Source organism: Heptranchias perlo, chromosome 8, assembly GCF_035084215.1.
Source record: "Heptranchias perlo isolate sHepPer1 chromosome 8, sHepPer1.hap1, whole genome shotgun sequence".
NCBI classification, from domain to species: Eukaryota; Metazoa; Chordata; class Chondrichthyes; order Hexanchiformes; family Hexanchidae; genus Heptranchias; species Heptranchias perlo.
The window spans coordinates 65,849,230-65,877,206 of NC_090332.1; the positions used below are offsets into that span (position 1 = coordinate 65,849,230).

The 27,977-nt window shown below is 45.4% G+C and overlaps 1 protein-coding gene across 1 annotated transcript in view; it reads right to left on the minus strand.

The window, feature by feature from the left end:
* LOC137324218 (protein unc-93 homolog A-like) overlaps positions 1–27,977 on the minus strand; it is a 75,236-nt gene that overhangs the window by 20,341 nt on the left and 26,918 nt on the right. The window contains exons 4-5 of the mRNA XM_067988354.1: positions 23,450–23,584; positions 5,638–5,849 (exon numbers count right to left, since the gene is read on the minus strand). Of these exons, the coding sequence (XP_067844455.1) occupies positions 5,638–5,849; positions 23,450–23,584 (347 nt within the window). The remainder of the gene's footprint in view (positions 1–5,637; positions 5,850–23,449; positions 23,585–27,977) is intronic.

The following is a 27,977-nucleotide window of genomic DNA, read 5'->3' on the forward strand; positions in this document are numbered from 1 at the left end:
GCTCTGCTTAGTTGGACATAGATGCTGAACCCCTGGGGCCATCGATGAAAAGAAAATAATCTTAGAGGGACAGCAGCAAGTTTGCGAGGTACTGGCAGTCGTGCCGTGCACATTGTCTGCAATAGCAGAGAATGGAGGTGTCCAGCTCAAGCATTTGTGGATTGATGTCGCAGGCCATTGTGAAGATGTCTTCCATGGATAGAGTGGCCTCCTCCGTGAAACTTCCAGTTGTGAGCGGCTAGTCAGGCATTGGATGCCCATCTTCATTTTCCTTGCTCTCCTCTCCATTATAATCCTCACCAGATGAAGAATGATGAGCTGCTTGTTCCTCTTTTACCTCTAGTCCTCGCTGCTGTGCTTTGTTGTGCAGAACGCAGCACACAACTATCATCATACAGACCCTCACTGGCAAGTACTGAATGGTGCCTCCAGACCTGTCCAGGCAACTGAACCGCATCTTGAGCATGCCGATGGCTTGCTCGATGACACATCTGATTGTCATATGGCTGTCATTGTAGCACTCTTGGGGTTCATTGATGGGGTTCCTCAGAGGTGTCATCAGCAAGGTTTGAAAGGGGTGCCCTTTGTTGTCTAGCAGCCATCCCTTAAGGGTGGTTCTAGGTACGATCAGGTCGGGGATGTTGGACTGCCGCAATATGAAAGCATCATGGCAGCTCCCAGGTATGTGGTTGCACACCAGTTGCACATTGATGGAATGAAATCCCTTGCAGTTGACAAATGCTCCTGGTTGATCTGGTGGTGCTCAGATTGCCACGTGTGTTCAATCGATGGCACTCTACACTTGTGGGAAGCTAGCCAGATACGTGAATCCGAGTGCCTGATCGTTCTGGCTATTGTTATCACAGGGGAAGTTTACATAACTCCCAGCCATGGCAAACAATCCATCCATTACCTGTCTTATCCATTCATGTGCAGCCAACTGGGAGACCCTCAATATGTCCCTGTTAGTGCCTTGAAAGGAATCAGAGGCAAAAAATTGAGGGCGATGGTGGCTTTCACAGCCACTGGTAATCCGTGGCCACCAGGTCCAGCAGGGATCAGGTCTTCTTCTAGGAGGCTGCAGATGTCTGCGATCACCTCATGTGGCAATCTCAGCTTCCGGAAGCACTGCTGTCCGAGAAGTCAAGGAAGCCGAACCTCTGTCTGTATACCCTGTTAGGTGGGTAATGCCTCCTGTGAACTCGACCCCTGTGTTGCTCTCCTCTCTGCTGCTCCCCTCTCTGTTGTCCACCTGCAGCTCCCTCCACAACACGACCTTGCTGTTGTGGATGATGATTGTTTTCCTTGTTCGAAGTCCAATCTAAAGCAGCCATGGTGCCATCCATCCTGATGTTCTCTGTGTGAACATCTCCAAACTGTACAAATACGTCTCTCACAACAAGTATTTTCACCAAACCGTTTCCCAGGGGGAACAGCCGTGAGCACTGAGTCTTTATTCATATCGGCACACCTGATCTTTAACCATCCCCATGAAATGCCACTCAATCTCGCCTCCATTTTAATGCCGAGTTTCCTGAGCGTCGGGAAACCTGTGCAGAAGGCGTGAATTTCAAATCGCTGCCAAAATCTCATGAAAGGACCTCCATTAACATATAATAATCACTGACTCGCGTCTCCAGAATGGGTTACTCAGCCACACCCAAACACGCCTTGGTTAAACCGGAAGTAGGCGCGTTCGCAGCGGGTTGGAGGCGGATTTCAGATTTTTGCAATTTTAACCTACCCCCTGCCACTGTCGAACCCGTTGTGGGGGATTAAAATCCTTCCATAGCGTCTACAGCACAGAAACAGGCCATTCGGCCCAACTGGTCTATGCCGCCGTTTATGCTCTACACAAGCCTCCTCCCACCCCTCTTCATCTAACCCTATCAGCATATCCTTCTACTCTTTTCTCCCTCATGCTCATCTAGCTTCCCCTTTAATGAATCTACGCTATTCGCCTCAACTACTCCTTATGGTAGCGAGTTCCACATTCTTACCGCTCTTTGGGTAAAGAAGTTTCTCCTGAATTCCCTATTGGATGTATTGATGACCATCTTATATTTATGGCCCCTAGCTTTGGTCTCCCCCACAAGTGGAAACATCTTCTCTACGTCTACCCTATCAAACCCTTTCATATTCTTAAAGACCTCTATCAGGTCACCCCTTAGTCATCTTTTCTAGAGCTTCTACTAAATTCCTGTCCATTAGCTCAAAAACGACGATGGGGCCGAATGGATTCACTCCATTGTTGTTGATTCTGAACTAGCCTGGCTGTTTCAGTCATCTGTATCCCTATCTGTGACAAGGCACTCTTAACATTGTCTATCTAGTCCTTCCTTGGTCTTCCTCAGCTTCTTGTTCCACATACCCCTGCATACAGGGCCATGAAAGGTATTCTAGCTGTTTCCGTTCTTGAAACGTGCCCAAACCATCGCAGTCGTCTTTCTTGGATCTTCTGTGTAAGCATTGTTTCATGTCCAAGTAATGTTCTTCTTATATCATTCTTGATTCTTCGCATCCTGGATACTCCTAGTATACCTGTCAACCAACTCATCTCTGCTGTTACTATCTTTTGCTCATCAATGTTTCTCATGTTCCAACACCCTGATCTGTATAATAATACTGAGATAAACCATCGCTTCGGAAACTCGTACCATTGTTTTTACAAAAAATATCTTTAGCCTTCCGTATCCTGATCAATCTTCCAAAAGCAGCAGAGGCAAGTCCAATCCTCCTTTTGATGTCTTCTTCACAACTCCCATTCTTTGACACTAACCCACCAAAGTATACAAATGTTTCCACCCATTCAACTGCATCCCCTTCAACTGTAATGTGTTCATCTTCCTGATGCTTCTCAAATGACATTACCATTGTGTTGATTATGCGAATATGTAATCCGAATGTTCTACTCTCCATGTACACCTTATCAGTTCATCTCTGCAAATTAGTTTTAGAGGTGCTATAAGGTCAATATCATCAGCAAATCTGAGATTGTTTAAAATCTTGTCACATAAGGAGACTCCTCCAGTATCACCTTTTAGTGCAACATTCATTACTACTTCCAGTATTAGATTAAATAAATCAAGTGACCATCTGTATCCTTGTCTCACCCCAGCTGTTGCTATAAACCATTCTGTTAGTTTACTATCCACTCTAACAGCACTCAGCTTTTATAGATGTTTTCTGTCAGTCTGACAAGTTTCTCAGAAATACCGTACATCCTCAAGACATATGCTTTCTCCTTGTACACTGTCAAAGGCCTGCTTAAAACCTATGAAGTTGTTGTAACAATGGATGGTGTGTTCTATAAATTTCTCCCAAATCTGTCTTATCACAAACAGTTGATCTATCGTACATCGTCCTGGTCTAAAACCAGCTTGTTCTTCATGCAGTACCACTTCTACGTATCTTTTCATTCTTCTCTGCAGTGACTTAGTGAATACTTTTCCGGGTGTACTCAGTAAGCTGATTCCTCTGTAATTGCTGCATTCGCTCTTGTCTGTTTTTTGAAGTATGGTATTATCTCGTTTCTCCAGTCTACAGGTGCTTGCTCTTTTTCATAAATTTTATTAAACAGCCTTTGCATCACTTTCACCATATGTTCCTCACCCACCTGCAACAACTCTGCAGTTATATTATTGATACCAGGAGCCTTGTTCTTTCTCAAACTATCAACAGAAATCTTTACTTCGTCTTTCAAGAAATCCAGCATTAACTCCCTTCCATTTCTACAGGCAGTTTTTCCGGAACTGATCACCACCATGCTCTATACATTGTACAGATCCTCAAAATATTCTTTCCACTGCTTGCTCCTTGCCTGTTCCTCCCCAATTATTTGACCATTTTGGTTTTGTTTCTTTTGGCGCAATCTTCTGCTTCTTTGCACTGGTCATTAATCCAGTTGTTCTTATCCCTTGGCTTTAAGCTTTATGTCTCTGGTTAACCTGTTGTATTCGGTCCTCATATTGGGAACTGATTTTATGTTCGCCTTAGGCTTCTTCGTTTCTCACTCAACTCAAGGACTTCTTCCTTTATCCATTTATGTTTCTTAGTGTTGTTCTTGAGACCTAATACTTGTTTTGTAGTTCTTAATATTCTGTTTTTGATGGTGTTCCACGAGTTTTCTACATCCATTTCTTCAATTATTGCTGGTACAATGTTTCTCTCTACCACATCTTTATACTTGTTTCTGAGTCAGATTCTTTCATTTTGTCCAGATCCCAGATTTTTGTTTTAAATGCTTTTCCAGCAGCTCTTGTTCTCAGCCTTACTGATGCCAGAACTAACTTGCGGTCAGAGCCGATATCGGTTCTGAGGTAATGTAAATATTGGTAGACAGGCAATTTTTTGTTCTTCTTGAATTATCATGAATTCACATTCCAGTGGTTTATCTTTTATCTAATTTTGTCAGTCAGTTTCATCTATTATATATTAAAAGTGGTGAGTGGCTGCAACGTTCTAATGGCATTGCACCTGTTGGTGGTGCTAGGAAGGTCATGTTATGTGATCCATTACTTACAGTGGGGCTCAACTAAAAGTATTTGATAGCCCCATAGTACTAACTCTGAATGTCTCCTTCTCACATTAAAGCTTTTGAGGGCCTCCCTGGAAAGAATTTATACTTAATAGTTATTTGTGTGGAGGATAAACACCAACACAGTTGGGCCAAATGACCTGATTCCATGCTGTAATTTCTATGTAATTCTGTTGCTCTGCTTCTCACCTCATCTGGAATCTGAAAGTTGCAGCACCCTCTGTGTCAGCTATTTCTGTGGTGATGGTAAAAGCATGTAACTGAACAACTAATAAACCTCTAACGCTAATAATCCTAACTCTCCCCTTCCATCTGAACCACAAAACCTGTCCTGGGACAACAAACCTCCTCAACAGAGCAAAAAAAACCCCTTCCCCGAACAACAACAGAAATCCCAATGATCAACAAGACCCGTCCCAAGCCCCGATCGGTGACCTTCCCCCCTCTTGCGATGGCCTCTCTTTCCACCACCCCCCCAAGCTCTGGACGCTGACCTTGCCCCCTCCCGCTGACTTTTCAGCCCGGCAGCCGGCCAGGCTGTCGATTTGGCCAACTGTCAGGCGGGAAACGTAAGAAAAAGATGATAATGAGGTCCTGCTGTTAAATTTGGCAGGACCTCCATGTCCCCAGCCTTGCCGGGTTCTTTGACCTTCACCGTTCCCTCCCCGCCTCCCCATAAATATCAGAGCCATTGTTTTGCTGGGTATATGTTCCTCTGTTTGCTAATGACAGCAATAGTCAGCCTAAGTAAAAATTGTGTTTCCTCGCTTTATACTTATGCCAACTTTTTTTTACTAATGTTAGTGAGTGTAGAAAAATTACCCCTTACTGGGCTGTGTTCAAGGTGAGATTTAGAAGCAGGCTGCTGCAGAAATTGAGCTCACACAAAAACTCACCAATACAGGCACACTACTCCTTTAAAATTAAAATGAAATTATTAAAGAACCAGTAGCTTTGAATTAAAAAGGCTTTCATGTAAATTAGTGACATTTTTATGATTGTTCATTTTAAAGGTCCTCTATCAATACAAAATGAGTCCTGGTATAACATTATGTTAATGCAGTTAGGATACTTAATTATATCATCACAAGGGTTCTTACCTTTGTATAATCACCTGCAAGGAAGCCCTGTTCAAACCCACTGTACATTGTCAAGACAATGAGCAGACATTGGCGCTTGTCCCTTAGATGTGTAAAGGTAGCCACCAAGACAGAAAATATATTTACTTTCCTCTCTTTGAACTCTTTCACTTCCTGCTTATCGAGCTGATCCAGAAAAATAGCAACAAAGAGCGCTCCAACTATACCAACACCTACAGGAAGAACAAGGCAGCACAAAGCAGTATTAGTACAAGCAGTTAGAAAATCAGGGCCACTTCTCTCCAGGACTTCATAAGTTTGCCTTAAGCAGAAAGTTAAGGGGCAATTTTCAATGAGGAGTTAAATCATAGAATGCGAAATGGTTGGTGAGATCAGAGTCCGCATCATTTTGAAAACATAAAATGATGAGCAACTTCTTAGGAGTACGTAATGATTTTCTACATGTCTATCAACTATAGGATTGCCAACTCTGGTTGGAGGTATTCCTGGAGGTTCGATCATGTGACATCTGATCACGTGACATCTGCAAATGTTATTAAATGTACCTTGTTCGTGGTTTCGTGCCAGCGGCTGTTGTGCTAGTAGTTCCGAGAATCAGGAGGCAAATGAAGAAGGAAAACCGTGGGCGGGGAAAAGGGGAAATGGAGGATATGGGAGGGATTCGCAGGGTAGAAGCCAGAGGTGGGAGGAATTTCGATTCTAATAGTTATCAGTGTAATTTCAGTGAGTTACTAATGGTAATACTGGTAATACTCAAATTCTCCTCATAATCAACAGTAATACAATAACTGGGGCATTGGGACCAGTTCCAGGGAAGGAGGGACCTGAATAAGCCGGATGGGTTGCTCCTGTACAGGACTGGGACCAATGTTCTCCCCGGGAAGGTTAACTAGTGTTGTGAGGGAGGGTTTAAACTAATTTGGCATGGGGAGGGGAACCAGGACGTAGCAGCAGAGAGGAGAGACAAGGTGCATAGAAAACTAAGAGGGACAAACAGCAACAGAATAAAGAATAGTGTAAAAAGAGCTGGAATTAGATGGAGGAAAAAAGCAAAGCAGACTAGCATGGTGTTGGAATGCATGTCTGTTAATGCAAGGAGTGTTACAAATAAGGTTGATGAGCTGAAAGTTGCCACATGGGGTTATGATATAGTGGCTATAGTGGAGACCTGGCTTTAACATGGGCAAGAATGGGAACTAAACATTCCTGGCTACATGGTATTCAAGAGGGATAGGGAAGGAAAACAGTGGAGAGGGTGGCAATATTGATCAAGAATAATGTTACAGTTCTACAGAGGGATGATATACTAGAGAGTTCAAAGACTGGATCTATTTGATTAGAGTTAATGAATAGAAAAGGAGCTGTTACATTGCTGGGTGTTTACTATAGACCCCCAAATGGTGAGAAGGAGATGGAGGAGCAACTTTGCAGGCAAATTTCAGAGAAATGTAAAAGTAATAGAGCAGTAATAGTAGGGGACTTCAATTACCCTAATATAGACTGGGGAAAAACAGTGTAAAGGGCAAGGAGGGTGAAGAATTCCTAAAATGTATACGAGAGAACTTTCTTAATCATTATGTTTCTAGCCCAACAAGGAAGGGAGCAGTGCTGGATCTAGTTCTAGGGAATGAAGTAGGGCAAGTGGAGTGTGTTTCAATGGATGAACATCTAGGTAATAGTGATCATAATATAATTAGCTTTAAAGTAGTTACGGAAAGAGTCAAAGAAAAATCAAAGGTGAAAAAAACAATTGGAAGAGAGCCAAATTCAATGTTTGAGAAGGGATTTAGTACAGGTGGTTTGGAAACAAAGATTGGCCAAGAAAACAGTAAATGAGCAATGGCATGCCTTCAAGGTGGAGATAGTTCAGGTACAAATCAAGCATGTTCCCATAAGGAGGAAAGATAGGACATCCAAAGCTAGGGCTCCCTGGATGACAAAGGAAATAGAAGTTAAAATAAAAAAAAGGAGCTTTATGACAAATGTCAGATACAGAATACAGTAGAAAACCAGGCAGAATATAAAGAGTGCAGGGGGAAATTGAGAAAGGATATAAGAAAGGCAAAGAGAGACTATGAGAAAAGATTAGTGGGTAACATGAAAGGGACTCCAAAAATCTTTTATAAACATAAAAAAAGTAAAAGGATAGTTAAATGAAGGGTGGGGCCGATTAGGGACAAAAAAGGAAATCATCTTGTGGAGCAGAGGGCATGTCTGAGGTACTGAATGAATACTTTGCATCTGTCCTCGCAAAAAAAGAGGATGAAGTTAATGTTGCAATAGAGGAGGAGGGAGTAGAGGTATTGGATTGGATAAAAATAGATAGAAAGGTGGTGCTAAATAGGTTGGCATCACTCAAGTCACATGGTCCAGATTGCATACATCCTAGGTTGCTGAGGGAAGCAAGGATGCAGAAGGTCTGATTACAATCTTTCAATCCTCCTTGGATATAGGAGTGATGCAAGAGGACTGGAGGATTGCAAATGTTACATCCCTGTTCAAAAAAGGGGAGTGGGAATAACCTGGTAATTACAGACCAGTCAGTCTAACATCAGTGGTGGGGAAACCACTGGAGACCATTGTCAAGGACAAAATTAATTCTCACTTGGAGAAGCATGGGTTAATAAGGGACAGCCAGCACAGATTTGTTAAAGGCAAATCGTGTCCAACTAACCTGATTGAGTTCTTTGATGAATTAACAGAGAAGGTTGATGAAGGAATTGCAATAGATGTATATATGGACTTTCAGAAGGCATTTGATAAAGTACTACATAACAAACTTATTTGCAAATTGGAGGACATGGGATTAAAGGGACGATGGAAACTTCGATACGTAATTGGCTAAGGGATAGGAGGCAGAGTAGTGGTGAACGGATGTTTTTCTGACTGGAGAGAGGTATGCGCTGGGGTCCCCCAGGAATCGGTATTAGGACCATTGCTTTCTTGTTGTATATAAATGACCTGGAGTTGGATATAGGGAGTACGATTTCGAAGTTTGCGGATGATACAAAACTTGGCAATGTAGTAAATAATGATGGATGCACACTTCAGGAAGATGGTCAAATGGGCAGATAGATGGCAGATGCAATTTAATGCGGTTGAGTGTGAAGTGATGCGCTTTGGGAGGAACAACATGGAGAGGGAGTATAACCAAATGGTACAATTTTGAGGGAGGTGCAAGAGCAGAGGGACCTTGGGGTACATATTCACAAATCTTTTTGGGTGGCAGGGTAAGTTAATAAGGAGGTTAAGCAAGTATATGGGATACTTGGCTTTGTAAATAGGAGCATTGAATACAAAATCAAGGAAGTCATGCTAAATTGTTACAAATCACTGGTTAGGCCTCAGCTGGAGTACTGTGTACAATTCTGGGCACTACACTTTAGGAAGGATGTCAAGGCCTTGGAGAGGGTACAGAGGAGGTTTACCAGGATGATACCAGGAATGAGGGACTTCAGTTATGTGGAGAGATTGGAGAAGCTGGGATTGTTGTCTTTAGAGCAGAGAAGGTTAAGGGGAGACTTAATAGAGGTGTTCAAAATTTCAGAGGTTTTGATAGAGCAAGTAGGGAGAAACTTTCCTCTGGCAAGTGGGTCGATAACTAGAGGACATAGATTTAAAATAATTGATAAAAGAACTAGAGAGGAAATGAGGAGAAATGTTTTCACACAGAGGGTTGTTAAGATCCAGAAACACTACCTGAAAGGCTGGTGGAAACAGATTCCATAGGAACTTTCAAAAGTCCCAGTCTCCCGGATGCCCACCATTCCCCGCCCCTCCGAGCCTCAATCTCCTAGTCCCTTGACCCACCCTAACTTGACTCAACTCCCATCCCTCTCCCCCCACCAGCTGATCCTGTTTCCGGTCACTCCGAAGTGGGTGCTGGCTCTCTGGAGTGCTGGGGGAGGGGTGACCTCACCAAGTTTGAACCTTCTTCGAGCAGCAGACGGTGACATGATGCACCGGGGGGAGGGGGGGGAAATTAAAAGGACGAAGATCTCTCAGGCTGCGAGCAGCATCACCCGGGAGATCCATACTCCATTCTTGGAAATTCCCAGGCAATCCAGGAGGGTTGGCAACCATAATTAAATAAAATAATCTGGAAAAGGTAACTGTAACATATTGAAATTTTTTAACCATTTGGCCTAGAAGAGACTTTTGGTTTAATTTGATGTGTCTGATATAATGTCACCTTCAGTTTACAAAAGGTTATTTCACAGCGTTTCAACATAGTTTATTGACTTAACATTAACAAGCCCGAAATCATAGGACAATGGGTGGTTGGGAATGTTAATGTATTATCCCAATGATAAATGAGATAGCCATTAAAGTTACATACTTTTGCATAACAGATTGGTTTTGAGACAGCAACTTGCATTTATATAGCACTTTTAACGTAGAAAAATGTCACAACACTTTCACAGAGGCATACTCAGATAAAATTGACACTGAGTCACAGAAGGATATTAGGAGGGATGACTAAATGCTTAGTTAAAGAGGTGGGTTTTAAGGAGGAGAGTCAGAAAGGTTTAGGGAGAGAATTCCACAGGACCTTGATGGCTGAAGGTACAGCTATCGAATGGTGGAAGGAAGAGAGGAAGGGATGCACAAGAGGCCAGAGTTGGAGGAACAGAGAGTTCTGGGGGCTGTAGGAGGTTTTTTTTATTCATTCATGGGATGTGGGCATCGCTGGCAAGGCCAGGATTTTTTGTCCATCCCGAATTGCCCTTGCGAAGGTGGTGGTGAGCCACGTTCTTGAACTGCTGCAGTCTGTGTGGTGAAGGTTCTCCCACAGTGCTGTTAGGTAGGGAGTTCCAGGATTTTGACCTCTCGATGATGAAGGAACAGCAATATATTTCCAAGTCAGGATGGTGTGTGACTTGGAGGGGAACGTGCAGGTAGTGGTGTTCCCATGTACCTGCTGCCCTTGTCCTTCTAGGTGGTAGAGGTCGCGGGTTTGGGAGGTGCTGTCGAAGAAGCCATGACGAGTTGCTGCAGTGCATCTTGTGGATGGTACAAACTGCAGCCATGGTGCGGCGGTGGTGGAGGGAGTGAATGTTTAAGGTGGTGCATGGGGTGCCAATCAAGTGGGCTGCTTTGTCCTGGATGGTGTCAAGCTTCTTGAGTGTTGTTGGAGCTGCACTCATCCAGGCAAGTGGAGAGTATTCCATCACACTCCTGACTTGTGCCTTGTAGATGGTGGAAAGGCTTTGGGGAGTCAGGAGGTGAGTTACCCGCTGCAGAATACCCAGCCTCTGACCTGCTCTTGTCGCCACAGTATTTATATGGCTGGTCCAGTTTTGTTTCTGATCAATGGTGACCCCCAGGAAGTTGATGGTGGAGGATTCGGCAATGGTAATGCCTTTGAAGGGGAAGTGTTTAGACTCTCTCTTGTTGGAGATGGTCATTGCCTGGCACTTGTGTAGAGTGAATGTTACTTGCCTCTTATCAAGCCTGGATGTTGTCCAGGTCTTGCTGCATGTGGGCACAGACTGCTTCATTATCTGATGGGTTACAGTGCTGCGGCTGCGGCTACGAAGAGGTTTAAAGACGAGAATTTTAAGTTGGAATTATTAGGGGACTTGGAGCCAAAGTAGGACAGAAAGGACAGGGATGATTGGTGAGCAGGACTTGGTGTGGGATAGGATATGGGCTGCAGGGATTTGGATGAGCTGAAGTTGATGGAGAGTGGACAATGGGAGGTCATTCAGGAGAGCATTAGAATAATCAAGATTGGAGGTAAGAAAGGCATGGATGAGGGTTTCAACAAAAGAAAAGAAAGAACTTGCACTTATATAGAGCCTTTCACGATCTCAGGATGTCCCAAAGCGCTTTACAACCAATGAAGTACTTTTGAAGTGAAGTCACTGTTGTAATATAGGAAACGCGGCAGCCAATTTACGCACAGGAAGGTCCCACAAACAGCAATGTGATAATAACCAGATAATTTGTTTTAGTGATGTTGGTTGAGGGATACATGTTGGCCAGGACACTGCAGAGAACTCCCCTGCTATTCTTTGAAATAGTGCCATGGGACCTTTTACGTGCACCTGAGAGGGCAGATGGGACCTCGGTTTAACATCAAACACAGAAGAGGGGTTGGGGCGGGGGTGGAGGTGGGCGATATTACAGAGGTACAGGTAGGCAGTCTTTGTGAGGGAGAGGATATGGGGTTGGAAACTTAACTCTGGTCAAATATGACGCCGATGTTGCAAGCAGCCAGGTTCAATCTGAGACAGTGGCGGGGAGCAGGATGGACTTGGTGGCGAGGGTATGGATTTTGTGGTAATGGCCAAATGATGATGGCTTCAGTCTTCCCTATGTTTAACTGGACGAAATTATAACTCATCCAAGACTGGATGTCGGACAAGCAGTCTTACAACACAGAGGTAATGGAGGTGTCAAGAGTGGTGGAGGAGAGGTAGAGCTGGGTGTTGTCAGTGTACAAGTGGAAGCTGACCCCATGTTTTCAGATGGTGTTGCCAAGGGGCAGCATGTAGATGAGACAGAAGCTGCTGGCCACTTCCCAGAGCAGTTTGCTGCCTGAGGACAAAATAGGTTTTCATTCTATATGCCTGGTGGGAGGCAGTAGACAATGTAGTTGCTGTTGCTCCCTAACCATAGAGGGAGATGTATCGTTCAAGCTGGTAACTTTGATTGGCTGCTTGGTAAGCCAATCCTCAGAGAGAGGCATCAGAAGTCAAACTTTATCTCTCCAACCCTTTCCAGAGAAGTCAGTCTACAGCAGTCTGGAATAGTGAGAGACACAGAGAGACACCTCATTCTGCAGGTAATGAAGGGGATGTAAAACTCAAGGCAGAGTCATGAACCTATACAGCATGTAAGAGAAAAGGTTATGCAAATTAGCTCAGAGGCTGCTAACTTGTAAGTGGGTTTAGCCTGTAAAAGAGCAGGGTCACGTATTTTATTGTTTTATAACAACAACAACTTGCATTTATATTGGGGATGCACAAGAGGCAAGAATTGGAGGAGTGCAGAGATCTCAGAGGGTTGTAGGGCTGGAGGAGGTTACAGAGAAAGGGAGAGGCGAGGATGTGAATTTTAAAATAGAGGCGTTCCCGGACCGGGAGCAAATTTAGGTCAGGCAGCGCAGGGGTGATGGGTGAATGGGACGTGAGTTAGGGTACGGGCAGCAGAGTTTTGGATGAGCTCAAGTTTATGAAGGATCAGGTTTATGAAGATGGGAGGTTGGCCAGGAGAGCATTGGAATAGTCGGGTCTAGAGGTAACAAAAGCATAGATGAGGATTTCAGCAGCAGATGGGCTGATGCAGGGGCAGAGACGGGCGATGTTACGGAGGTGGAAGTAGGGGGTCTTGGTGATGGTGTGGATATATGGTCGGAAGCTCATCTCAGGGTCAAATAGGATGCCAAGATTGCAAACGGTTTTGTTCAGCCTCAGACAGTGACCAGGGAGAGGGATGGAGTCGGTGGCTAGGGAACGGAGTTTGTGGCGGAGAGCGAAGACAACGATGAATATTTAGTTGGAAGAAATGTTCTCCTCATCCGGTACCGGATGTCGGACAAGCAGTGTGACAAATGACAGACAGTGGAGGGATCAAGGCAGGTAGTTGTGAGGTAGAGCTAGGTATCGTCAATGTACATGTGGAACCGGTTGCTGTGTTTTCGGATGATGTTGCCGAGGGGCAGCATGTAGGTGAGAAATAGGAGGGGACTCCAGAGGTAACGGTGCAGGAGTGGGAAGAAAAGCCATTTCAGGTAATTCTCTGGCTACGACTGGATAAATAAGAATGCAACCAGGCGAGCACAGTCCCACCCAGCTGGACGACAGTGGAAAGGCGTTGGAGGAGGATGGTGTGGTCAATCATGTCAAAGGCTACAGACAGGTCGAGGAGGATGAGGAATGATAGCTCACCACGGTCACAGTCACATAGGATGTCATTTGTGACTTTGATAAGGGCCGTTTCATACTGTGGCAGCGGTGGAAACCTGATCGGAGGGATTCAAACATTGCGAGAGAATGGGCACGGATTTGGGAGGGGACAACATGTTCAAGGACTTTGGAGAGGAAAGGGAGATGGGGAGGTAGTTTGCAAGAACAGAGGAGTCAAGGGTGGTTTTTTGAGGAGGGGGTGATGATGGCAGATTTAAAGGGGAGGGGGACAGTACCTGAGGAGAGGGAACCGTTAACAATATCAGCTAACATGGGGGACAGGAAGGAAAGTTGGATGGTCAGCAGTTTGGTGGGAATATGGTCGAGGGAGCAGGAGGTGCGTCTCATGGTCAAGATGAGCTTGGAGAGGGCATGAGGGGAGATAGGAGAGAAACTAGAGAAAGATGTGAGTTCAGGGCTACAGCAGGGACGAACCGTAGGGGAAGTTTCTCGTGATGGGCTAGGGGAAGAGAGGGAGGTGGCAGAGGCAGCCGAACGGATGGTCTCAATCTTAGTGACAAAGTAGTCCATGGGCTCCTCGCACTTGTTGTTGGAGGTGAGGGTAGAGGAGACAGGGAAGAGGGGTTTAAGAAGACAGTTTGTAGTGGATAAGAGATGCCAGGGGTTATCTTTGCATTCCAGGATGATCCTGGAATAGTGAGCAGTTTTGGCAGAAGAGAGCAGGACCTAATAGTACTTTATGTGGTCCAGCCAGATCTGTCGATGAATTGATGAAACAATTGCCTGCCATAAACGTTCAAGACTGCGTCCCTTGGACTTACGGGAGCGGAGATGAGAGTCGTACTAGGGGGAATGACCGGGGTTAGAGAGAGTAATGGTTTTAATGGGGACAAGGGCATCAAAGGTGGAGGTGAGGGTGTCATTCAGCAGATCGGTAGATGCAGAAATGTTGTGGTGAATGGAGGGCCAAAGGCTAGGCAGTTGGGAATTTGAAAGTGCCGTTGTAAGTGACTTGGGGGAGAGTTTTTCGAGGGGCGAACACAGAAGGAAGAGTGATTGGGAGGGGGAAGGGGGATGTGGGTGGAGAGGGTTACAAGGAAGTGATCAGAGATGGTCTTATCCGTGATTGACACCATGGGAGTAGAGAGGCCACCTGAAATGACAAGGTCGAAGGGGTGGCTGTGAAAATGGTTAGGGATGTTTATATGGAGAGATAGATTAAGGGAGGATAGGAGGGCAGTGAATTCAGAGGAGAGAGAGCATGATGAGTTGAGATGGAGGTTGAAGTCACCGAGGATCAGAAGTGACTTGGTGCAGAGGCTGAGGGAGGAAAGCAGTGAGGATATCTCCGTGAGAAATTTGGCGTGATACTTGTGTGGGCGGCAGAGAATGAGGATTTTAAAGGAGAGATGAGAGGGGTGGAAGAAGCTGAGATGCTCAATGGAGGAGAACGTGCCAGAGGAGCAGGTGGGATTTGATAAAATCCCACTGTAAAAACTGTTTCTATTATGTACATATATTTCATATTAAAAAAATACAGTTTGTTTGTCACAAGCAATGGGTTAAATGGTCCATTTTCTGAATTCGGCCTTTCTGCCTAATTTGAATGGGTTCCCTGGAAATTGGGCCAACTAGCTGCTCTAAAAGGAAGTGCTCTACCTTAACGAGGAGGAGAGGAGTGCAGAAGTTGACTGAAGGTAGAGGTGAAGCAGATATTGAGGGTAATTATGGAATGATGGTGATGAGTAAGACTCTAGTTTTCAACAACATTGTTTTGGAGGTTGTCTTGGAGAAGACACAATGATAGAAGGTTGCCCCCCACCCCCCCCCCCACCGTTGAAAGCATAGACCAAATTGCATGAGAATAGGTAGCGACACAGTACCATATGACTAGGGCAGAAAAGGTAAACCTCTGATCACAAAGGATGCAGGGTCCATTTATGGAAGAGATCAGTGACAGTGAACCCAAGACAATATCTAGTATAGACCCAAAATATGTAACACTTACATTATTACTCCAACGTAATTTAATTTAAACTAATAGGAGCAGAGGAACTATAATTTTAAATAGTGAAAAGTAAATTTAAAACTGATATTAAGAAGCACTTCTTTAATCAAAGGATGAAGCAATAAATTAAATATTTTTTTGTTCCAAAGTTAAAACAACTATATTATTAATGGCCCAGAATATCCTGGAACTGCACAATCTATGCCTTATGCCGTAAATTACACTGTTTCATGCCCCGAACTTACTTACTCCAAAATTTCCTGGAAAAATAGTTTGAATACACCACAGTGACCCTAATGGCGAATCAGAAACCCCAGAAGCAACGCAGCCAATGGCTAACCCCATCTTCAGCAATGAATTAATTAAGCAGATCAATATTGGCATGACCTGAATAACAATTCTGAATTTCAAATCCTTTCACTCTGCTGAACTAGGTCACTTGCAGAGTCATGGACACATGGAGCTGCTGTATTCAGTTTTCAGGCACATTCTATTGACTTGATTGTGGGGCGGAGCTATGAAAATCAATTTTGCATGGTTTTGGTGAAGCTATTGGCAGAGTGGCGAAAATGTTCCAGGAAATTATGGCACGGCGTGAATAATGGCATAGCTCACGCCATAATTTCCTAGGATCTTTACAGTATAAAACAAATGCCTTAGGAATGTCTTCAGGGAATTCTGGACCATTGTGACAGTAATAAACTTAATATACAAGTATAAAAAGGCTGTGAAGCTCAATTATTAAGAAAAAAGCACATTTGGTAATAAACAGTAATGTCTGAAGGTCCCTGCGTTACAGGAAGGACTTTCAAAAGAATCATTAGTGAGATTTCTTGTGCCCAGCACATGCTCCTTAAGCCCACCTGAAGACATCCCTACTAAGATCAAGAGTATGTTTTGTACTGGGTCTTCCGAAGGCCCAGAGGGGATCAATTCCCTTCAACTGCAGGATTTTCCAGCCTAACAACATTAACATGGTAGTAGAGTCAAAGTTATTGAAGCATTCAAAATAAAGCTGGCGCTAGCTGAAAGAGTTAGGGTATTAGAGGGTACAGTAGTGTAGTGGTTATGGTACAGGAGTAACAATCCAGAGGCTGTGAGTTCAATTCTCAGTTATGAAATTGAATTCAATAAAATTGGTCATTTGTGAGCTTGTACCAGAATAAATGTCCATGAAAGTTGCTGTACTGTTGTAAAAACTCAACTGGTTTGTACGCTGACGACATCCAGCTCTACCTCGCCACCACCTACCTCGACCCCTCCACAGTCTCTCATCTGTCACACTGCTTGTTCGACATCCAGTACTGGATGAGCAAACATTTCCTCCAACTAAATATTGGGAAGACCAAAGCCATTGTCTTTGGTCTCTGCCTCAAACTCCATTCCTTTGCCACCAACTCCATCTCTCTCCTTGGCCACTGTCTAAGGCTGAAACAGACCATTCACAACCTTGGCATCCTATTTGACCCCGAGATGAGCTTCCGACCATTTATCCGCTCCATCATCAAGACCGCCTATTTCCCCCTCTGTAACATCGCCCAAATCCTCCCCTGCCTGCTGAAACCCTCATCCATGCCTTTGTTACCTCTAGATTCGACTATTCCAATGCTCTCCTGGATGACCTCCCATCTTCCACCCTCCATAAACTTGAGCTCATCCAAAACTCTGCTGCCCGTATCCTAACTCACACTGAGTCCTGTTCTCCCATCACCCCTGTGCTCGCTGACCTACATTGGCTCCCGGTCGGGAAACACCTCTATTTTAAAATTCTCATCCTCGTTTTCAAATCGCTCCATGGCCTTGCCTCTCCTTATCTCTGTAATCTCCTCCAGCCCAACAACCCTCCAAGATCTCTGCATTCCTTCAATTCTTGCCTCTTGCGCATCCCCGATTTTAATCTCTCCACCACTGGCGGCCCTGCCTTCAGCTGCCTAGTTCCTAAGTTCTGGAATTCCCTCCCTAAACCTCTCCACCTCTCTACTGCTCTTTTCTCCTTTAAGATGCTCCTTAAAACCTACCTCTTTGATCAAGCTTTTGGTCCCTTGACGTAATTTCTCCTTATGTGGCTCGGTGTCAAATTTTGTTTAATAACGCTCCTGTGAAGCACCTTGGGACGTTCTACTACGTTAAAGGCGCTATATAAATGCAAGTTGCTGTTGTTGTGGTTTATTAATGTCCCTCAAGAAAGGGAACCTGCCATCCCTACCTCGTCTGGCTTACGCATGAGAATGGGAATGAAAAAGGGAGACGAGGGCCTAGAAATCGGATTTTGCCCGAAAAGTAGCCTGCTGTGGACAGACTACCTGCGCCAGTTAGTACCATTGCAGGCAGAATGCAATGTCCATCTGCCTTCTGAATAGAATGATTCATGATAGGTGTGCAGCCAGCAGTACCCGCGCTGCACACCTATCAGAGGGGGAGGGAGCGGCAGTATTGGGAAGTGAAGACACTGCTCAAAGGCAGCCAACACCTCTTAAAGGAAAGGTACATTCTGGCTGCAAAAACTGTACAACGAGTTCTGGAAGAGATGGCTAAAGTAGGGAGTGGGCAGGCACCAAGTTTCTCTGATGCTGTACCAAGGGGGTCTTGGTTCAGGCAGTGGGAGGTGGAGGGGCATCCTTTTCCCCTCAGGGAGCAGGAAGCCCTCCAGACATCTACTAAGGAAGCAATGGGAAAAGATCGCTGAGGATGTCAATTCCAGGAGCATTGCCCCAAGAATATGGCTGTAAAACAGGAAAAAATTCAATGATCTAACTAGAGTTGTTAAGGTAAGAAAACTGCTAAAATCCTTTCTCATCACAGCTGCACCACTTACAGCCTCATTAATTACAACACAGATAGCACTTTTAATACTGCCCTCCCCCACTATCCTGCACTGTCCTGCAATCACTGCACCACACTTCACTAAACATCCTTCTCCTCATGCTCACATACTCAGCACTATTACAAATCTTACTTACCCACAACTCACATTTCACACACACAATGTCATCTATTACACCATGACAGCCACATTCTCCAAATACCTCACAAGACTCTCATGAACACACTTCATTCTTTCTTGCAAGAGAAGGTCACACACAACAGCAGGTAGCGGGCTGCCACTGGAGGAGGTAGAACCCGACTACACACCCTCTCCCCCTTAAAGAGAGCCTCCTGGCTATAATGAGAAGGGGCAGACTGGAGGCCGTAGCCACTGGCACAGCTGGAGGAGATGCCATGCAGTGTCTCTTTATAACTAGTCCTCTTTGTTTCTCCTGACTTCTTTCTCCCTCACCCCACACACTCTGCATGACAAGCTGCAGATGCTTTCAACACCAATTTATTTCTCCCTACCTTCCCTCGCACCACAAGCTAACCCTTGTCCCTTTCTTTCATTTCAGCTGCTGAGAATATCTCCGCCCCTCTGCCAGTCGAGGTAAAAGAGCACAGTGTTTGTGAAGATGGAACGTCACTCGACCTGATTCTCATGAGCATCAGCTCAAATACTGTCACCACGTGGACTTTGGAGGCTAGGCTAGAGGATGGATCTGCACATGGTGACTCACTGGACACAAATGCGCAAGAGCTAGAGCATGAGATAGTATGCCACAGGTGCCAGCTCACCCCAGGATGAGGTCACACACTAGTTCTGCTGCAGTGGACTCAGATGCTGACTTGGAGGGCCCAGGATACTGAAGGAGGCTCAATGTCGCAGAGCACGGAGAAGTCCAGCTCCAACTTGTCTCAAGGCTTTGCACAGAGCGTGGAGACCATTCTTTCCAATGAGCGGTCAGCTCCATCAGCACCGCAGTAGAAGCCACCATGATGGGGCATCTTATGATAACTCTGACAGCTACTATGCAGCAGTCACCTTGGCTTTGGAGATCACTGTTAAAAGGAGCTTCCAGGGTGCCACATCACTCCTGCACTCTGTTCTCCAGCAGAGCCCTAGGAGTGCTAAGGCATTGCCCCAGGAGAGTGGCCTTGGCTCCATGGGATCGTCACCTGCTGTCATCTCTCAGGATGACAGCATTCCTGCTTCCCTGCCAGACACTCTGACAGTGCCCTTGCTGGTGCCACTCAGCCGGCCGGCTCAGACTGCTGCAGTCCATGTAGAGATGCTGCGGTCTGCAGCCGGATCCCCTAGGCCCAGAGCTGCTCAAGGTCATCCTCCAAGGCCATCTGAAGTGTCCCCAATGGAAGCTCAGCAGCCTTCCTCCTCCCAAGCTGTAGCCACTGGGGGAGCACCTCATAGGAGCACTAGGATAGCAAATCGAGCACACAACAGGCACTAAGGACATGCACAAGGGTGATTAGTCATTTTTTTGTCAATGCTGACAATATTTGTTTGATAAATTTGTTTTTTGATCTGGATTTGGTGTTGATATTTGTCTTGGTAGTGAAGTGAGGGCAAGACCCGTAAGGTTGGAGTGAAGAAAGCAATCAGATGGTCGTTGTAAGAAGAGTGGTAAGGATTTTGGGACTGTTGGATTTTGGGGACTGGGAGGGCTGACTTAGTTGAATTGCCTCTTGATGAGATTGTCTCTGAGAGCTCGGGCAGATAGGTACTGCAAAACTCCTTTGGAACGCTCCAGGCAGCGGAAGCGTTGCTTGAGCATGCCAATTGTTTGCTCGATGATGTTCCTTGTGGCAGCATGGCTCTGAGTGTAGACGTACTCTGCAGCTGTGCCCGGGATCCTGACTGGACCATGTTCTAAGAGGATATCCCTTGTCACCCAATAGCTAGCCTGTAAATTGGTGGCCTGGTTGAAATAAAGGCGGCACAGAGGACTGGCACAGGATGAAAGCGGTTAATGGGCTGAGATGTTTTATGAGACTTTCAGAAATTTTGCCCCCCAATATGACACTTGCCTTTAATTGATCTGTTCCTTTAAATTTCACTTACATGTAATTTTCCACTCCCAACATTATTACATTCCCACAATCCATCCAAGTCTGCAATCAGACCTATGAATAATTATGCAAAAAAATTATGCCAGAAAATTGAGTGCTATTTGCAGTTTCCCATTCTGCTCAGATTTACTCCATTTCTCAACCATTTAGAACTGGTTTACAATTATAGATGAAAATTGGCCCAACTATCTTTATCTCCCTCCCCTCCCTCATCTTAAGATGCTTTCCAAAATCAAAAAAAATGAATAGATTTTATTTAAAGGTATAGTTGAAAACGTGCTGAAATTCATCACTCAGTTCAAATGGTTTTCAAAACACAAACTAAAATACTGTTATACAGTGATACAATTTGACATTTCCACTGGAAAAATAATTGAATGTTTATATTTTGAATGTAAAATCTGAAACAGGTGTGTAACCAGTACAGTGTGTCTTGTTTGCACAAGGTGGGTAGGGAGCATGGGGGTGCTGGGGAGGGTTGCTGAGACTTGCTGTAGCAAGCCTTCAGGACCATCTGCAGTGGGAGGAAGGGAACCACTGAGCTGTCTGGAAAAAAATCGTTAACATTTTCGATGCTGTTGCTGTGACCTATGGGATGGCCAACCTCTGGTCATTGGAAAGTCAACTTGTCAAGGAAAGATAAGAATTTGGGACAGTACCTCCTGCTGAGTGAAAAATTACATCCACGACATGTAAAATATTTGGCAGCTGAACATGTCACTAGTGTATCACTCTTTAAAAGTGTGGATTGTAAGTAATTAGACATCAGTGCCTGAAAAGATATGCAGAGTTTTACAACATCCATTGTTTTGAACTAAATTAGACGGCTAAAACAAACACCTATGCACAAAAAAAGGAACAGCTACCTCTTTATTATTATCATTACATCCTATTGTTAATCCCATTGAGAAAGAAAGATAGAAAGACGTTTTCTTATTGATTAATCAAATCCAATGCACTTGATATTAGAAATGTCTTTGCAGCTCCTTTTAAATCTTAAGAGATTTCACAAATTAACAAAATATGCTGTTGGAAATACATTTTTATAAATTGCATGGCTGAGAAATTGGTTCTTGCGTGAATTAGTTCCCTGCACCAGGACAGATAAGCCCGAGGCACACCCAATATTGGGCCTTGGGCCTCACTTACACAACTCCAGCGAGCTGCAGATGACTGCTGGGTGTCCCCAGCTGGCGAAGAGGATTTCAACGTCCCTCAGATAGATCCTGGGAGATAGGGAGGATACGATCAGGAAGAAGCGGTGATTGGGAGAGAAATGCTAATCTGGAGAGGGGAGGAGGCAATTAGGAGGGAGGGGCCAATCGGGAGAGAGGAGGGGCAATTGTGCGGGAGCCAGCAACTATCTTTGGCATTGCAGTGGAGCCAGGAGGAGCACTGCTGCACCTCCTGGCTCGACATTCAGGGAGGTATATTTTACAAAACTTACCTTTTTGGTGGAGGCCTCCAGCGGTCCCTTTAAGGCCACATGTTTCATTAAACATTGCCAACATGGCGCTGCTGCATTCAGGGCAGCTCAATTTTGCAAAGGTACCTATAAAACAGGTGTCAGGTCCTTTGCATATGCAAATAGGGGGCCTGTTTCAGGCACAGGTCCTGGACATCTCTTTTTCTGCCTTTACCAATATGGTGGGGATGCACTTCTGGTGCGTACTGATCGTGCATGCCCCGCTCGTTGTATTGGATGCTTAGGTGCCCGTTTTGCGCCTGAAAAATGGGTGGCACCATCACCCGTCGAAAAACGGAGGCACCATCACCAGGCCCATAAACCTGGAACATGATTGCTGTAATCATAGGGTAGTTCTCATTCCTTTGTTATTCCATTTTAGCAATCAAAGTACAAAAGAAAAAAATGTCCCGTCCAGACCAATAAATTAAAAGGGTTCACTATTCTGTGCTGAAGTGCATTAAATCTAAAATTTTGTACAATAAATTGTTTTAATTTCTCCTAACTCCTACCTGAGAATGAAATTAAAATGAGTATTAAAAGAAGTAAGAGGACAATAGAATGTGCACTGTAGTTAGCAGCAAGTGGGATTCAAAAAAACTTTTAACCACATTATGTTACTAGGGACAACGCTTTGTTTCCCATTTATATTTACAAAGTTACCTCCAAAGCAGCTCTGCTTTCAGAGGCAGTGTGGTAATATAAACAAAGTGATGTACATGCCTCCAGAAGCAAATGTTAATGACTGCTATATGCCTTTGCCTCCAACAAGGGGTAGAAGTTATGCTGCAGCTATACAAAATCCTGGTTAGACCGCACCTGGAGTACTGTGAGCAGTTCTGGGCACCGCACGTTCGGAAGGACATATCGGCCTTGGAGGGAGTGCAGCGTAGGTTTACTAGAATGATACCCGGACTTCAAGGGTTAAGTTACGAGGCGAGATTACACAAATTGGGGTTGTATTCTCTGAGTTTCGAAGGTTAAGGGGTGATCTGATCAAAGTTTATAAGATATTAAGGGGAACGGATAGGGTGAATAGAGAGAAACTAGTTCCACTGGTTGGGGATTCTAGGAGTAGGGGGCACAGTCTAAAAATTAGAGCCAGACCTTTCAGGAGCGAGATTAGAAAACATTTCTACACACAAAGGGTGGTAGAAGTTTGGAACTCTCTTCCGCAAATGGCAATTGATACTAGCTCAATTGCTAAATTTAAATCTGAGATAGATAGCTTTTTGGCAACCAAAGGTATTAAGGGATATGGGCCAAAGGCGGGTATATGGAGTTGGATCACAGATCAGCCATGATCTTATCAAATGACAGAGCAGGCATGTGGGGCTGAATGGCTTACTCCTGTTCCTATGTTCCTATATTATTTTGGCCAGAGCTGGCTGAAATTTCAGCCCACAGTACAGGATAGCAATATGATTTTCACATCACAGCCTATAGGAGCTCTCCATAGTGAAGATCTGGGTCAGAATGAGTACAACTAAAGAACACATGGTATGAACCAAACTAAGCAGAACCATGATATTTACATTGTTAGATTTTCTGCAAATAATTGTTTCTTACCAGTATAAATCCCTGAGAGGGTGTAGATTGTGGTTGAAGAATGTTGGATAGATGTTGTATTGACAGCGATCTTGTCATCATATTGTGGACAATTTGCGGGTCCACAGTATGATAACTGCTCTTCAGTGATAGAAGCTGAAAGCCAAAGAATGTGTTTTACTAGATGACAGAGCACAAATACAAATTTTTTTGCAAGACCTCAACTTTCTTTTTAATTAAATCATTACTTCATATCTTGACGAGAGTATCAGTAATTTTTAATATGTTTATTAGGATTACTATAATCTACATATTTTAATATGCATTCACAGTTTGTAATTCATATTTAGTCAAAAAAATTAAATTAATATTGTGATGTAAATGTTACTTTTTGGTGTGTTTATTTGTTTGGAGACCTCTTTGAGTCACAGAAAGGAAGAGCTAACATCTATAATCTGGCTTTAATATGATTTCATTAGCGGAATGCAATTAAACCTGTCAGTGATTAGAACTATAGTTAGCAACATTAGTCAGAACTACAGCCAAGGGCCCTGTTGATACAGATCAGCAGGTTCATAAGCCTAGAAATTCGATCGGGCCTGAAAATGTGATGGGTTAGGCGTGCAGCCAGCCTGTTTCGGGTGGTGGGAAATCGGTTGTCTCTGACATCACTTAAAAGTAGCCAGCACCTCTTAAAGAGGAGGCACACTGTGGCTGCGAACAGAGGGAAACACTTGTGAAAATAAAAATGACTACAAGACCTGTGGTTTGAGCGTCCAGGTTTTCCAATGCCGCTTTGGAAGCACTGGTCCAGACAGTGTCCATCCCATTTCCCCCACTTCTGCCCTCACCCCTTCCCCTCTCTCCCAGAACCACAATTGGGTCCCCCTTGTCCTCACCTTCCATCCCACCAGCCTCTACATTCAACGTATCATCCTCAGCCATTTCCGTCACCTCCAGCGCGATTACACCACTAAACACATCTTCCCCTCCCCTTTCCTTTCAGCATTCCGAAGGGACTGTTCCCTCTGCGACACCCTGGTCTACTCTTCCGTCACCCCCAACACCTGCTCTCCTTCCCACGGCACCTTCCCTTGCGGGAGCAGGAGATGCAACACCCGCCCTTTCACTTCCTCCCTTCCCACCGTCCAGTGCCCCAAACATGCCTTCCAGGTGAAATGGCAATTTACTTGTACTTCTTTCAATTTAGTATACTGTATGCGCTGCTCGCGATGCAGTCTCATCTACATCGGGGAGACCGAACGCAGATTGGGTGATCGCTTTGCTGAACACCTCTGCTCAGTCTGCAAGCCTGACTCTGACCTTCCGGTCACTTGCCATTTTAATTCTCCGTCCCACTCCCATTCTAACCTCTCTGTCCTCAGCCTCCTACACAGTTCCAATGAAGCTCAACAGAAGCTCGAGGAACAGCACCTCATCTTTCGATTAGGCACTTTACAACCTTCTGGACTCAACAATGATTTCAATAACTTCAGGTCATAACCACTGCTCCCATTTTTTCAGACAGCAGGTGCTGCTAATGGTTCTGCGTTGCCATTTACAGCTCCTCTCGACCCATCTTTTATTTCTTTACTTGTCCCATTACCACCCTCCTTGCCTTGCACCATCATCCCTTTTGTCATTTAATCACTCCCCGCCCTCCACCCTATCACAGACCTTCCTTTTTGATCTTTCCTCCCCTCCCCTTCTTCCCCCCATTTGCCTGGCTATGTACTTGCTTAAAAACTATTAAATCTTCAACTTCTTCCAGTTCTGACGAAAGGTCATCGACCTGAAACGTTAACTCTGTACTTTCTCCACAGATGCTGCCTGACGCTGAGTATTTCCAGCATTTCCTGTTTTTATTCCCTAAACATGACAGTAGGACCCACCATGATGGAGCCTCTGGTGCTAGCTTGACAGCTTCCATGGAAGCTCAGACTGCTGCCATTTTGGCTCTGGACGCCAGTGTTGATAGGAACGTTCAGAGCACCACATCACTCCCGCACTCGATTCTCACACAGAGCTGTAGGAGTACTGAGGTGTCCCAGGAGTGTGTCACTGGCTCCATGGGAGAGGCATCTGCTGTCCTCTCTCAGGATGACAGCATCCCTGTGCCCCTGCCACCCATTTTGCCAGTTCCCCTGTCAGAGTACAGTCTGTAACCAGGCCCTCAAGGCCCAGAGCTGCTTGAGGTCGCCTACCATAGCCATGTGAAATGTCCTCAATGGAAGATCAACAGACTTCCACCTCCCAAGCTGCAGCCATTAGGGACACACCTTGACGGGGAACTAGGACAAGTGAACGAGCACACAAGACAGGGACCAGGGGAGTTGCACGAGGGCGATTCTTACTCATTCCAGTTAACTGTTATTCAAATATGAAGCCGGGAAATACAGGAAACACGGAGGTCCTGTTGAATTTAACGGCAGGACTTCGTTTGAATTTTTTTTCTCCATTTCCCGCCCGGTAGCTGGCCAGATTGAGAGGCTGGCTGGCTGTCAGGCGGAAAGATCTGCAGTAGAAGGTCGCAGCTGGGGACCGGAGAGGAAGGAGGGAGGGAGAGATGTAGGGGGAAGGGGGGGAGACATTGGATAGTGGGGGGGTTTGGCCATTCGTGGGGGGAGAGATTGCAGGGGAAGAGATTGCGGGGGGGTCTGGAGATCCGCGGGTATGGAGTTAGATCGTGGCAGGTTAGTTTAGGGTGCTGGGGGGAAGCACTCCTTCCCGTCCTGGCCCACAAGCAGTGCTGGAAAAACACTTAACTGCTGGATCTGGCTGTTCTCGCCTCACTTTAGCTGCCGGGTTTACCGAACGCCAGAAAACCCGGCCGGCAGCCGATAAATCCAAATGGCTACTAAAATCTGAGGCACGTAGACTCATTTAAATATAATTACCGACCCGCCCCTCTGGAGCGGGTTAGTCGCCCGCCTGCCAACCCATCCCAGTTAAACCGGAAGTAGGCAAGTGGGTTGGGTTTTCCATTTGTAAGAATTTAACCCTCTCCGAAACTAGGGTCTTAAATCTAAACAAAGGAAACTACGAAGGTATGAGGCGCAAGTTGGCTATGATTGATTGGGAAACTACATTAAAAGGTATGATGGTAGACAGGCAATGGCTAGCATTTAAAGAATTGATACATAATTTGCAACAAATATAAATTCCTTTAAGGAACAAAAACCTAACAGGAAAAGTGGTCCAACCATAGCTAACAAGAGAAATTAAAGATGTTATTAAATCAAAGAAAGAGGCATATAAAGTTGCCAGAAAAAGCAGTACGCCTGAGATTGGGAGCATTTTAGAATTCAGCAAAGGAGGACCAAGAAATTGATAAAGAAAGGGAAAATAGAATATGAGAGTAAACTAGCGAGAAACATAAAAACAGACTGTTAAAGCTTCTCTAGGTATGTAAAAAGGAAAAGACTGGTGAAGGCAAATGTGCATCCCTTATAGACAGAGACGGGAGAATTTATAATGGAGAATAAGGAAATGGCAGGGAAATTAAACAAATACTTTGGGCCCGATTTTAGCACCCGCTACCGGGTGCGTTCTCGGCGGGGGGGCCCCAAAAATCTCGAAACCAGGTGCGGGACCGGATCACGCCTTGATCCCGCCCACTTCCGGGTTCTGCGCTGACGTGCGGGGGTGCGTGCGCAGCCCCCGCTGGTGGGAATCCCGCAGGCAATTAAAGCCAGCGGGATGCCACTTGAGTGTATTTACTTTGCTTGTTCAGATCATTAACTGACCTGATTAAGGGACTGTGTGTGATTTTGGATAAACATGGGACTGTTTCACACACTGGGGGAAACAGTCCCAGTTGAAATGGACGTGTTGCAGCCGTCAGCCTGTGGCAGCTGCAAAGGTCCATTTGACAGGTGTGGGGGGGGGGGTGGGGGGGAGACCCTCAGCCATTGCAGGAGGCCACTCTGTCACTTGGTACAAAGTTTGGCCTCCACCACCCTCCTCCTGATGGTCGAGGTCACCAACCTGCACACTTACCCCGGGGTCCAGAGACATGTACCTACCTTGCGGACCCCCTCAGATGTACATCTTGCGGATGGGGGCCGCCGTAGCTGCAGTCATGACCTCCTCGGAGTGCGAATAGCATCACCAGCCTCACCAGCCTCGCCATCGACGCCGTCCACCTCTGACACGTGGAGCTCCACAACAGAGTGCTGTGACACATCCACCTGTACAGCAGGAGGGAGGGCTACCGCAGAGAGAGATGCGTCGCAGAGGGCACTACCCACGCCACACGTTCCACAGACCGAGGCTCAGCCTCCTGGACCTCCCTGAGCAGCAGTGCACATGGAGGCTCAGAGTCAGTCGACATGTAGCCGTGGACATCTGCAGCCTCTTTCATGCCGAGCTGCTCCTGGTTGGCCCGTGCACCATCTTCCTACCTGTCACTGTCAAAGTCACCACATCCCCGATGTCTCTCAGTCGTCTGCACAGAAGACCCCTGCAAATACACCTACACCCACTCTGCAGAGACACACTGGGTGGCATCAGTGATGGGTCCTCATAGGGATACCCAGGAGCGGGCATT